The sequence below is a fragment of the Euprymna scolopes genome, chromosome 29, assembly GCF_053919585.1.
Source record: "Euprymna scolopes isolate OS-2025 chromosome 29, ASM5391958v1, whole genome shotgun sequence".
Taxonomy (NCBI): domain Eukaryota; kingdom Metazoa; phylum Mollusca; class Cephalopoda; order Sepiida; family Sepiolidae; genus Euprymna; species Euprymna scolopes.
In genome coordinates, this window is record NC_136510.1 from 28950258 (window position 1) to 28965412 (window position 15155).

The window sequence follows — 15155 nt, forward strand, 5'->3', positions numbered from 1 at the left end:
ATACAGTAGGAGTACCAATAAACTGACTCCTTTACAAAGAAAGAAGGTAAATTCTGGGATAGTGGACCTCCTAGAACTGCACAGGGCCAGCAGTCAACAGAGAAGAGATCATTTAAAAAATGCTCTAGACTGTTGGCTTTGGCACCAAGAGAAAAACTTCCGCAGCTGAGGTCATGGTATCTAACAGATATTCAAAATCATATCCTAAGTAACTGTGTCCTTACCTGGTATCCTGGGGATGTTCCGGGAAGTTTTGATGATGTCTCCAGACTTCATATTCTGGGAAGCTATGATGTAGCGCCTTTTCTCCCCAGTGGCTACCACAGCAATGTCAGCCGATCGGCAGGGGTCATAACGTACATAGCAAACAACCTCCTCCAAAGGTGCCCCTTCCCTTGGCCCATCTTTTTTGAAGTCAACCATGCGATAATTCTGCTTGTGACCTCCACCAATACCATGGGTCTGAATGCGTCCTTGAAAAAGAAAAAGAAAGATTAAAAATTATTATTATATATATATATAGATATATAGCGTCTCAGAACTAGGTAGATAGTGGGGGTAGAAGTTTTATAACAAAAAAAAAAAAAAAAAAAATCGAAGTGCCTTCCAGTGTTCTTCATGTGAAAAATTAGTGTAGGGTACCTAATATTTAGAAATTCTATTTTTAACTGACTTTTGAATTTCAACATTTTACAGAATGTTGTAGCAAAATTCGACACTTGATAAAAATAAAACGAAATAGGCAATAAAACAAAAATTGTATGTATAGAGACTTAACAGCTTTATTTAGTTAGAATTACATACTACATTATTTGTCAATGTAGAATTACATACTACATTATTTGTCAATGTAGAATTACATACTACATTATTTGTCAATGTAGAATTACATACTACATTATTTGTCAATGTAGAATTACATACTACATTATTTGTCAATGTAGAATTACATACTACATTATTTGTCAATGTAGAATTACATACTACATTATTTGTCAATGTAGAATTACATACTACATTATTTGTCAATGTAGAATTACATACTACATTATTTGTCAATGTAGAATTACATACTACATTATTTGTCAATGTAGAATTACATACTACATTATTTGTCAATGTAGAATTACATACTACATTATTTGTCAATGTAGAATTACATACTACATTATTTGTCAATGTAGAATTACATACTACATTATTTGTCAATGTAGAATTACATACTACATTATTTGTCAATGTAGAATTACATACTACATTATTTGTCAATGTAGAATTACATACTACATTATTTGTCAATGTAGAATTACATACTACATTATTTGTCAATGTAGAATTACATACTACATTATTTGTCAATGTAGAATTACATACTACATTATTTGTCAATGTAGAATTACATACTACATTATTTGTCAATGTAGAATTACATACTACATTATTTGTCAATGTAGAATTACATACTACATTATTTGTCAATGTAGAATTACATACTACATTATTTGTCAATGTAGAATTACATACTACATTATTTGTCAATGTAGAATTACATACTACATTATTTGTCAATGTAGAATTACATACTACATTATTTGTCAATGTAGAATTACATACTACATTATTTGTCAATGTAGAATTACATACCACATTATTTGTCAATGTAGAATTACATACCACATTATTTGTCAATGTAGAATTACATACCACATTATTTGTCAATGTAGAATTACATATTACATTATTTGTCAATGTAATGGTTGAACTAACCATCTAAAATAAAAGGCAACCATGAAATAAGTCACACTCTTTGGCGACCATATCTTTGTCAATAAATGCCACTATGCTGTACCTTTCAGAGAGTCAACCTCGTCATCAGCGTATCTGATTCGTCTTGGCATCAATCATGCCTGAGAAGTTAAGGTGGTTGGAGTCTGATGAGAAAGGTTGGCCACAAGTCCAGTGAGTAATGGTGAGGAAGATTGTTGAGCAGATGTAGGTAGAGGCATCCGGCTGCAGACTCATCCATCTACAGCTTCATCACACTGCTCAACACTAGTATTTTATTTACTTTTTGTCAAATGCTGGATTTTGCTGCATTGCCCGAGTGTGTGGAGTTGTGTGTGTGTTAAAAAAAAAAAAAAAATAGGAATAGTAGGCAGGCTCGAACCCGTAATGCACAGGAGGAAAAGGAGGTGAAAAAAGTAAACAGTTTTATCGATGCGCCCACCGCGATTGTGATGTCACAGGCATTCGAAATAATCATTTTTTATGCAACATCGTTGATGTGAGGTTTGAATGATTTGCAAAAATATTGGTGAAAAAAGTGACCCTTCCTTGTAGAAAACGGCCCAATTGTGGGTGAAAGAATGAATGTTTTTTGCCAATTTTTGCATATTTGTCATTCGAAAGACCGAGCTTTAAAACAATACCGATTTTGTCACGTTCCAACACGTCTGTCAGAAGATTTTGTGTGTGTGTGTGTGTGTGTGTGTGTGCATGATTGTTCAGCAAAAAGTCAAAAACTACATAAGCCACACACTAAGCTGATATATTTCAGTTGCGGGTGAAAGAATGAATGTTTTTTTGCCAATTCTTAGATATTTGTCATCCGAGAGATCAAGCTTTAAAACAACACCGATTTTTTTTTTTTATTTTTTTTTTACAAGGTGGTCACCACTTATCAAGGCCCGGAAGCCACTCATGGATAAGGGTTATTGTAAGTACAGTACGTTAGTGTGGATATTTTAGAGTGTCTACTTAAGGGGGCGGTTCATCAGGAATTTGTTTACGTTGGACTTGAAGACATCCAAGTTGTAGTCAGGAGGATTTGTCACATTCCAACACATCTGTCAGAAGATGTGTTGAAGAGGGGATAGAGAGAGATATTAAAAAAAAAAAAAATACAGAAAAGATACTACGTACACTTTTTAACGGTTCTATTTTGTTGTCCATGTTGCTGGTCAATCATGATAGTTCCTTATAAGAATTAGACAGACAGTTGTTAACCAAATATAAATCATAATGGCTACTCATGATTAACACCATCTCCGTCACACAAACCCTCAGCTAAATGACTGAACATATCTCAGGTCATGGGTTTAACCTTAAAAGACATCTAATGATGAGGCACCATTTGGGGGTTGTGGGAAATGTGGAGTTACCATTAGTTACCATTGCTCCCAGGTCCACTTTGGTCCAGAGTGACAAATACCTGGTGAGGCATATAGTGTTATCAGATCAGGTTATGTGAAGATATTGGCTTTCTGACCTCAAAACATTGATGTTTTTTTCTGTCCCTTTGCAAAACTCAATCATGTTCTGCAAACTAAAAAAAAACAAAAACAAAAAAAAAAACAATCAAACCAACACCATGAATAAATATTTGAAGATATAAAAAACTTGAAGAACAACCTTATTCTGCCTTGACAGAGTTCAAAATAGACTTTGTAGCCTAGTAGGGGATGCTCTTTTCTCTTCCCTGTAACCTCTTTCCCACAGAAGAGACGTTGTGAGCCTGTCTTTGCTTTATTGTTATTTTAATGGCAAGTGCTCATCTGAGCTCCAATGGTCTCCCCCTGCCAAACTTTCACAAAAAACACTTGTCTACCTTAAACCACTATCAATAATTTTCCCCGCTCTTTATCTATACTTAAACCTAAACGTAGATTCCATGAACAAAGCTTCTTTCTTAGAACTGCTCGCCTGTGGAACTGTTCGGTTTTTCTGCTTTCCACCTGACTACAATATCTTCAAGTCCAACGTATACAAGTTCTTGATGAACTGTCCCCTTAAGTAATCCAATTTACCAAATTTCCACTAACGATTACTACGCTATTGTCTCAATGATTACTGTACACTCCTTATCCTCGAGTAGCCTACAGGCCTTGATAAGTAGTGACCCCTTCATAAAAAAAATAAAGCAAAAACGTTTTTTTTTCAAAATTACTGCATTCGGCATTAAATTATCTGAAAGGAGCTGATATGCCGTAAAACAAAACCAAACCTGTATTATTTGGATTCTTCGTACTACTGTTCTCATCTTGAGTGTGATTTTCACAATGTTTCGGTCGATATAACCTCCGACCTTCTTCAGGTATATCTTGTCAAATTCGGGAATGTTTCTGTCGAACTCAGGAATTTGGACGGAATTTCCAGCGGAACCCTTATTTACATCATGAGGTTAGCGTGCTCCTGTTCCGTCAGCCATGACTGGATAGAGGTCCTAACACCATACAAGATACACCTGAAGAAGGTCGGCGGTTACGTTGACTGAAATGCTGTGAAACTCACACTCAAAATGAGGACAGTAGTCCGATGAATAATAATACAAATAACTATTCCTCATCTCAAAAATTCAGAAACGTCAAAACCAGACCTTTTTTAAAAAAAAAGAATAAGAGAAAGCGACTTGTTTGAATTGCCACAGTTGCACTTATTACAATAATCGGAAAATTTTTATTCCACTTGAATGGATCAGAGGAAACTGCAAAATTTGTGTTTATATCTATTGTTGCAATATTTTGGAGTGATAATCGGGTATGATCCCACACAGTCGGACGATTCTATTTATAAAGGATGCTGCTAAGAACTGACGAATCAAATTAATTCACGTTCTGCTACCAACCAATCAGAAACCAGAATTGCTTCATAAATATTAAACCTTTTCTGGAGCAATTTCACATGTTCTTTTCCCGGGTTTCGACACGGTAAGAATATTTTGTTCTGTGGAACTGTCTACTACAAACAAGTCACCTCCCAGGACTTGTGTGTAACAGCGAACTATCTGAAACTGTTCTGAAACTCAAAATGGCTTACACTTCTAGAGGTTATGTATGGGCCCAGCGTGCATCTTTATTTCGATGGATCCGAATCAAAATGCGAATTGTGGCAAGTTAAATTTCTGGGATATCTACGAATCCAAAAGCTACACAAAGTACTACAAACACAACCTGAGAACAGAAACGACCCCGACTTCATTGAAAAGAACGCAACTGTCTTTGCGGAATTAATACAGTGTTTAGATGACCGAAGTCTATCACTGGTAATGAGAGAAGCCCTGGACGACCTAATCGCAAGAGTTTCCAATGTAGATACAGGACTCAAAATGGCGACTACATTAAAAATGTAGAGAGCTCTGTTAGCGAACATACATTTTTATTTTCGTGTGCATTTGATGCTTCAATAAACAATAATAATTTTCTTGTCGATTGTGGGTCCACGGCACATGTGATTACAAAGGAATCTGATTTTATCAATTTTGACCCCAACTTTAAGCCACAAAATCATTTTGTAGAACTAGCTGACAGGAGTCGAGTCAACGATATCGTTTTGAAAAGAGGCAATGCAAAAATCTCGCTAAAGAACAATAAAGGTGAATTGTGTTTCTGTATTCTAGAAAACGCTCTTCTAATCCCAAAATTTAAACAAAATATATTTTCTGTACAAGCTGCCACAAAACAAGGTGCAAATATAAACTTTAGCCCCAATAAATCAAAACTGGTATACCCGAATGGAACTGTATTCGACATTAAAGAAAATGGAAGACTATATTATTTAAATAGCGTAGTCCCATCAAAAACCGCCTGCCATGATCTACAGACATGGCATAAAATTCTTGGACACTGCAATATTCCTGATATCAAAAAGTTGCCGACTGTAGTTGATGGAATGCAAATACAAACATCAAAAACCTTCAACTGCGACGTCTGTACGCAAGGGAAAATGACAAACTATCAAAGCAAGATACCAGACAGAAAAAAAAAAATTCTATCAATGGTGCATTGTGACTTAAACGGTCCCGTAGAACCGATGGCCAGAGAACATTATAGATATGTGTTGAATTTCGTAGATGACCATTCAGGTTTAATAATGGTTTACTTTTTAAAGAACAAATCTGATACCCTGCTAGCAATTAAGAAATATCTAGCCGACATGGCCCCCTACAGTGAAATCAAGTGTATTCGCTCTGACAACGGTACGGAATTCACCAATAAAGACTTTGAACTTTTACTAATTAACCATCATATCAGGCATGAAACATCAGCTCCTAGATCGCCACACAAAAACGGGACTGCTGAACCTGTGTGGCGGACACTTTTTAAAATGGCAAGATGCCTACTCATTGAATCAAAACTCCCTAAAAACCTCTGGACGTATGCACTTATGGCGGCAGCCTATATACGCAACAGGTGCTTTAACAAAACACTATCTAAAACTCCATATGAATCTTTCTGCGGTAAAAAAACAAATTTAAGCAGAATGCATATATTTGGTTCAACTTGCTTCGCATATATGGAGAAAAAGAGTAAATTGAATATTAAAGCTGACAGAGGTATATTTCTTGGATACGATAAAAACAGTCCAGCCAATTTAATATTTTTTCCCCGAAAAAAAATAAAATAAAAAGAATCCGGTGTGTAAAATTCACAGACACGTTTAATTGTAAAGACGAAAACCTGTCATATGAAGAGGATGGAATTATATTACCTCAAATAATTAGAACAAACGAAAACAATAAAAATGACGGAGACGAGAGTGTCCATGATGATGATGATAAGTCGAGAGATATCCCAAAAGAAATAGAAGACGACCTGATTTTTTTGTGGTCGACAATATAAAGGATTATCAAATCGACTATTGCTATTCAATGGAAAATGCGCAAAAAAAAAAAAAAAAAAAAAAAGCTTCAACGGAGCAATGAATTCAGAACATTGTGATGAATGGAAAATTGCCATGAAAAAGGAAATAGATGCCTTAACCGAAAATGATACCTATACGGTAGTGCCTCTCCCAAGAGATAAACATGTTATTTCTACCAGATGGGTCATTACAAAAAAGAGTGCAGCATCGGGCGTAGAACAGTACAAAGCAAGATTTGTTGCTAAGGGGTGCTCTCAGATTTACGGTAAAGAATGCTTTTCTACGTTTTCACCGACCACAGGCCTAGCGACAATCGGAATTTTACTGCAAGTCGCATCACAATGTGACCTGGACATCCATCAAATGGACGTAGGGAATGCTTATTTGAATGCCCCAATAGACTGAAATTTATATTACCCCTCCAGAGGGATTTATAATGAAAAATAAAAATAGTGTGTGGCGACTTAACAAGTCATTATATGGTCTAAAGCAGAGTGCTCAGTGTTGGAATACAGTATTCCATGATTATATTATTAAACAACAATTTAGACAATGCGCTGTAGACCTCTGTTTATATACCCAACACAAAGACGATAAACTACTGATTTTGGTTTTGTGGGTCGATGATATTTTAATCGCATCATATTGTGACATGTTAACTGATGTTAAGAACAAATTAAGTAAAAGATTCAAAATGACCGATCTTAGCAAAATATCCTGGTTTCTGGGGATAGAATTTACTCAAAGCAAAGGACTTGTTACGATGACTCAATCGAGGTACATCGACAAAATACTATTAAAATTTGGAATGGGAGAGTGCAAGAAACGCTCTACACCGGTCAAAAATGATATTAATAAAAATATACACACAGAATCTGAAATAATAAATGATACACAATATCGCGAAATTATAGGTAGTCTTATATATTTAATGACTGCAACCAGGCCCGACATATGCTATACAGTAACAAAACTGTCACAAATATTATCACGACCAACAATGAAGGATTTAAACAGAGCTAAACAAGTCCTACGTTATTTAAAAGGAACTAAAAAACAGAAGTTAGTATTTAGAAAATCAAGAAATCCCCTAAAATTAGAAGGTTTTTCGGATTCAGACTGAGCAAACGATGAAGATCGCAAGAGTGTATCTGGATATTTTTTCAGACTCTCAGAAAATGGGCCTATTATTTCATGGAAATCTAAAAAGCAACAGATTGTATCTCTCTCTACGTGTGAAGCGGAATTTATCGCGATCACACACACAACCCAGGAAGCACTCTACCTTAACACAGAACACGATAATCAACCAAAGATCTAAGCATATAGATATAAAATACCATTTCATAAAAAACGAGATAAAAAAGGAATCCATTATTTTGAATTACATATCATCAGAACAAAATATCGCTGATGTATTTACGAAACCGGCGACATGGATAAAGCTACAATGTTTTTTCTCAAAACTTGTTGGTGAATTCGACTGAATATTTTTTTTTCTTTCACTGCCCTGTATGTATATAGATTTCTATATATTAAAAATACAGACCAGCGAAGTTCCACTTATGAGAAGGCTCTTACTTTTTTGCATGAATATCAGCGGAAACCCCTAGGGGTAATGCTCAGAGTATATAAATTTCTATATATCAAAAAAAAAAAAAAAAAAAAAAATTAGTCCTGGACAAGACGTTAAACTGCATCCATTTTATTTGTATTAACACTTTAACCTACTAATGCGTAACTAATACTTTTGCTTAAAAAAAAAAAAAAAAAATCTTTGTAATTTTCCTTTTTGACATTTGAACACAATTAAAAATGGCGTCTTTTTAAATGCTAAAATTCTAAGATCCAAATGATTTCTAATTTTTGTTATGTGTAAGTAAATATAAAAATATATATTTATTTTTGAGCAGAACAAACACAAGGGACTTCTCCATTATAAAAAATAGGGAGGATGTTGCAATATTTTGGAGTGATAATCGGGTATGATCCCACACAGTCGGACGATTCTATTTATAAAGGATGCTGCTAAGAACTGACGAATCAAATTAATTCACATTCTGCTACCAACCAATCAGAAACCAGAATTGCTTCATAAATATTAAACCTTTTTTGGAGCAATTTCACATGTTCTTTTCCCGGGTTTCGACACGGTAAGAATATTTTGTTCTGTGGAACTGTCTACTACAAACAAGTCACCTCCCAGGACTTGTGTGTAACAGCGAACCATCTGAAACTGTTCTGAAACTCAAAATGGCTTACACTTCTAGATCTATCTTTTGTTAACTCGTGCTATCAGATCAGGCTGTGTGAAGATACTGGTTTTCCAACCTAAAATGCACCAAACATTGATGTTATTGTTTTTTTTTTCCTTTCCCTTTGCAAAACTCAACCATGTTCTGCAAAGTCAAAAACAAAAACAACAATTTTCTTCTACAAAACAATCAAACCAAACACAATGAACAAATATATAAAGAACTTGAAGCATAAAAACTTGACTTTACAGAACATGATTGAGTTTTTGCAAAGGGAAAAGAAAAAAGAATAACTTAAATGTTTGGTGCATTTATCCGCCAGGGAGCCAGTATTATCGGACAACCTGATTTAATAGCACCAGGCATTACCAATTCAGGTCAAAATGGACCTGGAAGCAATGGTAACTAAGGGGGAGCGCAACATTTTCCACGGACACCAACATAGTTTTCCAACCCATGTAATTTTCATGAACCATCAAGATAGGCAGTAGCTCAAAAATTGTATATATTTTTTTAAATATTATACTTGCATAAAAACTTTATTATGTACGCCTGTGTGTTAGGTTAAAAAAGGCTATATATCAAAATTTACAAAAATTCATTTAATATTTTCGTTTTTAAAAAATCAAATTTGATCAGTAAACAATTTCCAACCAGTGTTATAATGATTGGGCGTTGATCTTAATGTAAGCAGAAAAAGGCAGATAGCCATTAAAATGTTTTCTCATTTTAAAAAAACACTTGATAAATTTGCGTCATTTCTAACACATAAATACATGATAAAATTTTGGGGTGCAACTTTACTATAGTGTGTTGTTCAATCCAATAGCGTATTTTCGAAAAATGGCATTTCAGGGAAAAACATTATTACATACTTACATGTCATGTCGAAATTAGTATCAAATTTATGAGACTGTCCAGTAGAAGATGTGCTAGAGCTAATTTTCGGAAAAAAGGCGTGTAGTATCATCGAAAATAAGCAATATGGCAGACTTGAAAGCAGTTATCTCCCCTGATTTACAGTGAAATTGTAATTTTGAAAAATTCTGTTTTTACTTATAATTATTTTTCTACTAAATCATTTTTCGTAATTTTTGGAATTTATATTAATTTTGGCATGACACGTAAGTATGTAATAATGTTTTTCTCTTAAATGCATTTTTTTCGAAGATAGTAAAGTTGCACTAATTTTTGTGACATTCTGTTTATTTCCTTGTATATTGGGGTGAAACTGGATAAGCACCAATTTTTTTGTGTAACTCACTAAAAGGCTTTACTTGTTTTTGTTTCATCTTTGAAAATCAACTGGCTTAGAGAACATTTATTACCAGGAAAAACTGTGCGTCAGCTAATTTACTAATTTAAAAAAAAGAAAAAGGAAAAAACAAAACAACTGTCGAATTTCCTGAAAATAAATATTTTACTAATCGAAAATAGAAAGAAAAAGAAAATCAATTTGATTTTTAATAAATAGTAATATTTATTAAAAACAATTTCACACTCCTCTGGTTTTTCTAACCGTTAAATCTTAAATCATTATCGAATGTTTCAAACAGTGAATTCTTTTTTATTACACACGCGTTCGACAGACGCCAAAAAACTATAATCGGACATACAAACATAATTCTAACTTAACTCCAAACATCCTGTCTCTACTTTATCATTATTTTCATGGCAAGTGCTGAGCTGAACTTCAATCTATGGTCCCCCGCCCCTTGCCAAACTTTCACAAAAACACTCGTCTAGCCAAAATCACTATCAATAATTTCCTACACTCTTTATCTGTGCCTAAATCTAAATGTAGATTCCATGAACAAAGCTTCTTTCTTAGAACTGCACGCCTGTGGAACTCTCTTCCGATTGCCTGCTTCACAGCTAACTACAATCTGATTGTCTTCAAGTCCAACGTAAACAAATTCTTGATGAACCGTCCCCCTAAGTAATCCAATTTACAAAATTCCCACTACTTATGTTTACTACGCTATAATCCCATTGACTAATGTATACCCATTAACCCTTATCCTCGAGTGGCCTCTGGGCCTTGATAAGTGGCGATTCCTGTGTAAAAAAAAAAAAAATCTCAAGTCATGCCAGGAATTACCACCACCATGGTATAAAAAAAGAAAAAGAACTATCTAATTTTCTGAAGATTTGAAAAAAAATGTCATTTTTAATAAATGACAATATTTATTAAAAGCAACTTCACACTCATCTGATCTTACTAACCTTTAAATCTTAAATTATTATCAAGTGTTTCAAACAGTGAATTTCTTTTTAATTTAAAAAATATTTTTTTCCTATTTCATATGTAATACTAAATTAATTTTAATGACAATACATTCAGCATATATCATAATGTTAAAAACAAAATACAATTTTTGAGCTAATGCATATAGTCTTTATGATAAAACTCCACAGGTTGGAAAAATGATTATCGAAAATTATACTGTTACTTAAAAAAACTTACCATCATGACCTCTTCCTCCAGATTTTTGTAAAGGAAGTGGCTTCATGGTGTATTTTTTTACATCAATCCCTTGTTTCAAGAATTTCATAACACCCAAGTCTGAAATACTTGTGTGGAATGCTTGCCTGTAAGAAGAAAAAAAAATTATTCAATAATCTTTTATTTATTTTTTTTTTGAAGGATAGTCATCGAAATATGATTAGGTGATGATCATTTATCTGTCCACATTGCAGAGAGAGAAATGAGGATTATCTTAGTACTTTGGTTCAATGTGAATGATACTATGTACACCTCCCCCCCCCCCCAAGTGTTAGGAAGGGATTATAAAAAAAAAAGAGGAAAAACTATAATAAAAGGAGGAAATAGTTGATTAGGAAAACAAAAATATAGAAAATGAGGTTAGTAGATAATTGGGAGAAAGTGGTTCACCAAGGAACACAAAGCCCATCTGAAATAGGATTGTTAATCAAGGTGTAGCAATGACTGGAACAAAACACTTGACATAGAGGTCAATATATTTAGAGTTAGGTTACGGATAGATTTTAGGAATGTGAGTGAGTTTCGTACAGTTGACGACACTTTACAGACAATCTCAAGTTGGGGACAGTGGACGACAGTTAGTGGCTGGAAGGTCTCCTGAGTGAGTTCAGAGTCAAAACCAGGTGAGAGTAGACTAGGCTGAGAAAAAAATCACTAGGAACCGACACAACCAGACAACTAGCAATGGACAATATTTAGGGTTTCTTTTTCTACTCTACATGACAGTATCATCTGCACACACCCATAGTTCAACCGAGTTACATCAAGAATTAGCCTTGTGTTGTTTTATTGTAGTGTAACCGCAAAGGTGATCACCAGGTCACATGATTAGAGTATAACAAACCAGTTTAATTTCAACTTGGACAAATCATTCATTTTTTATTATTTTGATAAAATTTGAGTTTAAATAAAATGTAATCTTTTACTTTATAAATGTACAATTCTTTCTCTGGTGTCAGTCATAGTTTGTTTTTTCAGGTTACCTCCAGATACAGCATAATCACATTAACGCAGAGGTTCTCACTAGATCACCAAAGTTAAGTAACGTTGAGCCTTGTCAGTATCAGACAGGTGACTATTTGGGAATACTAGGTAGTGTATGTATAATACCTCAGGGAGATGTCCACTCCTGTCTTGCACAGTTCCAGATAATCCTTGAGAAAAGTGTAACAACTGTTAACCTATTTCTAATATTCTAGAGGGTTATCATGCAGGAGCAGTTCTTCAGCTGAAGTGAAGGCAATGTATCTAGGAAAAGCGGGTTCTGTTGAAAAACCAAAGTGGATAGAGTCAACCCGCTGACGTTCTACGACAATCTTCCAGTGATCGTGTCATAAGCAAAACACCAGCTTCCAATTTGTCATTAGCCAGCACGGAAGTAGTAAGGCTCTGAAAACTGTCATGAGAATGGTCATGTCGGTGCACAATCTAGTCTAATCAGAGATAGTGAAACATAAAACTTTTAGTTAGCTTATTATTTTCAGTGACAGATGATTTATTTTTTTATGTTAGTGTTTTTCAATTTAATGTGCATGATATTATGTCCATCTTAAATTTTTAAAAATCAATCATCAATATGGTGGGCTTAATATTGAGTTTTATGTTGTCTTTCATAAAAACAAAAATTCCAAGTTGGAAACTTTAGTGAATTAATTTTTTGTCTCATTATCAGATTGTGTTTATGTCTGTTTTTACATGGTTTAAATTTTTTCATTGAATGACCATTAAAAAGAAAGATCTTGCTTAATTTCTACTTTATTACGAATCATATTATGAAGATCCAATGTGTTAGCTGTCACAATGAATCTTATGACTAGTCAAAGTTTACATTTGTAAATTTTTTTTTTGACAAGATCAATCACACACAAGATGGCAAATTTTTTTAATTTCCAATAAATTTTGGACGGTCATAATTCTATGATACTATCAACATTGCTCCCCACCTCCATATGTGTTAAGGATTTTTAGAAAAAGGGGGGAAATATGGTAAAAGAAAATAAAAAGAAAAAAGAACATAGAACCATACCCCAGTAGACAGTTTCAAAGTAATTTAAACTATTAGACTGATTGTTAAGAACATATCCTTAATTGATGAGAGCTAAGCAAAAATGGTTAACCAATTGGAGCACACTCAAGCCAGAAAAAAGAATTGATATCTAGTTTTATATCTCCCACTTGCGTGGAATCAGACTTGGCTAGTATGATTCAATTATTATTAGATAATCTATATATCTATAAAAGTGAACATGTCTGTGTATGTCTGTGTACATTTCCCTACGCAATAACTCTGTCAATTTTTAGTCTACAGACTTGAAATTTGATATACAGGGTACTGAGATTTGGGAAAATCGATGTGATCGGTTTTTTACCAGAAATTTGGCTGTTAAGGGGTCAAAGTTCAACGATTTGACTTTTGAGAACTCTACCAAACTCCTCCGACAATTTTGGGTCTTAACACTTGAAATTTTAGATATAGGTTCCTTGGACATGGATCTAACTTAATAACTTGATTTGAGCCCAAAACAATAAATGTTAAGGGGTCATAATAGGGGTCAAAGTTAAAAAAATTGACCGCCTTTTTTTTTTTTTTTGCTCAACATACACCTCCAAACACCCAGACAACGCAGGGCTGAAATGCTAGTTTCTAATAATTCTTAGCCAACAGCAACAGGGAGGTGACGGTGGCTAAGTGGTTAATTGTGCCAAGCTTGAATCCAGCTCGTTCCACAGAAACACTTTCACACATGGTCCCTCTTGTAAGTACCAGATGTCTTTCTAGAAAGAAATCTAACTAGAAAGATATTGGGAAATTGAATGCCAACAATAATCATATAATTCATTCGAAATGGATAAATGATGCTCAACAATCACTAAAAACAAACAGGCATTCAACTGCGTTTCAATCTGTGCACCAACCGCACCCATAAAACATTCACAACATTCTTTTAGCTACAACCATTGTCAACAATTACCTCTACCTACCTAAAATTAAACAAAAATTTCATGAGAAAAGTTTCTTTACTAGAACTGCCCGCAAAGTTTCTTTACTAGAACTGCCCGCCTGTGGAACAATATTGTGGGACTGCTTCCCACCTGACTATAACATGGTGGCTTTCAAATCTAATGCAAACAAATTCTTGTGGAAATTCTACTCAATTTCCACCACTACTGATCGTCACGGTGTTGCCTAAGCAATCACTTGGCACTCATTAACCCTTATCCTAAAGTGGCCTTTTATCCTTGATAAACAGTGACTCTCTGGAAAAAAAATAGATAAATAGCAATAAAATGTAAAAATCGTAACTAATCCATATATTTTTTTTTTTTTTTTCCAAAGTAATTTCTGCTTACGTTTTTGGAAAAAGATGTTGAGCAGCACCCAAAAAGCGAAGCGTCATGTTGGAGTGGACAATGTTCTGGACTTGAGAAAATGAACGACGGAAGAAGGAAGGAAATGCCATCTTGATGAAGGTTTGGAAAAAAAAAAAAAAAAAAAAAAAAGACACTGGATCTAAAAAAGAAAAAAAAACAATAATAATAAACAATTTCGAACAGGATATTATGAAACAAAAAATAAAATAAAATAAATAAATAAAAAATAAACTTTTATTTTTTACATTTCTATGAATATTTTTTTAATATTTAAAATATGGAAATATTTTATGATAACAAGTGTTAATAAAAACTTTCATACATTATTTATAAAAAAAATTCCATTTATTCATCTTAAACTATTTTAATACAAATGTTTAAAA

At 33.9% G+C, this 15155-nt stretch overlaps 1 protein-coding gene across 1 annotated transcript in view; it reads right to left on the bottom strand.

The window, feature by feature from the left end:
* LOC145252563 (large ribosomal subunit protein uL2m-like) overlaps nt 1–15155 on the bottom strand; it is a 31911-nt gene that overhangs the window by 5970 nt on the left and 10786 nt on the right. Inside the window, exons 2-4 of the mRNA XM_080112132.1 lie at nt 14752–14911; nt 11362–11486; nt 225–473 (exon numbers count right to left, since the gene is read on the bottom strand). Coding sequence (XP_079968258.1) covers nt 225–473; nt 11362–11486; nt 14752–14861 — 484 coding nt within the window. The 5' untranslated portion in view covers nt 14862–14911. The remainder of the gene's footprint in view (nt 1–224; nt 474–11361; nt 11487–14751; nt 14912–15155) is intronic.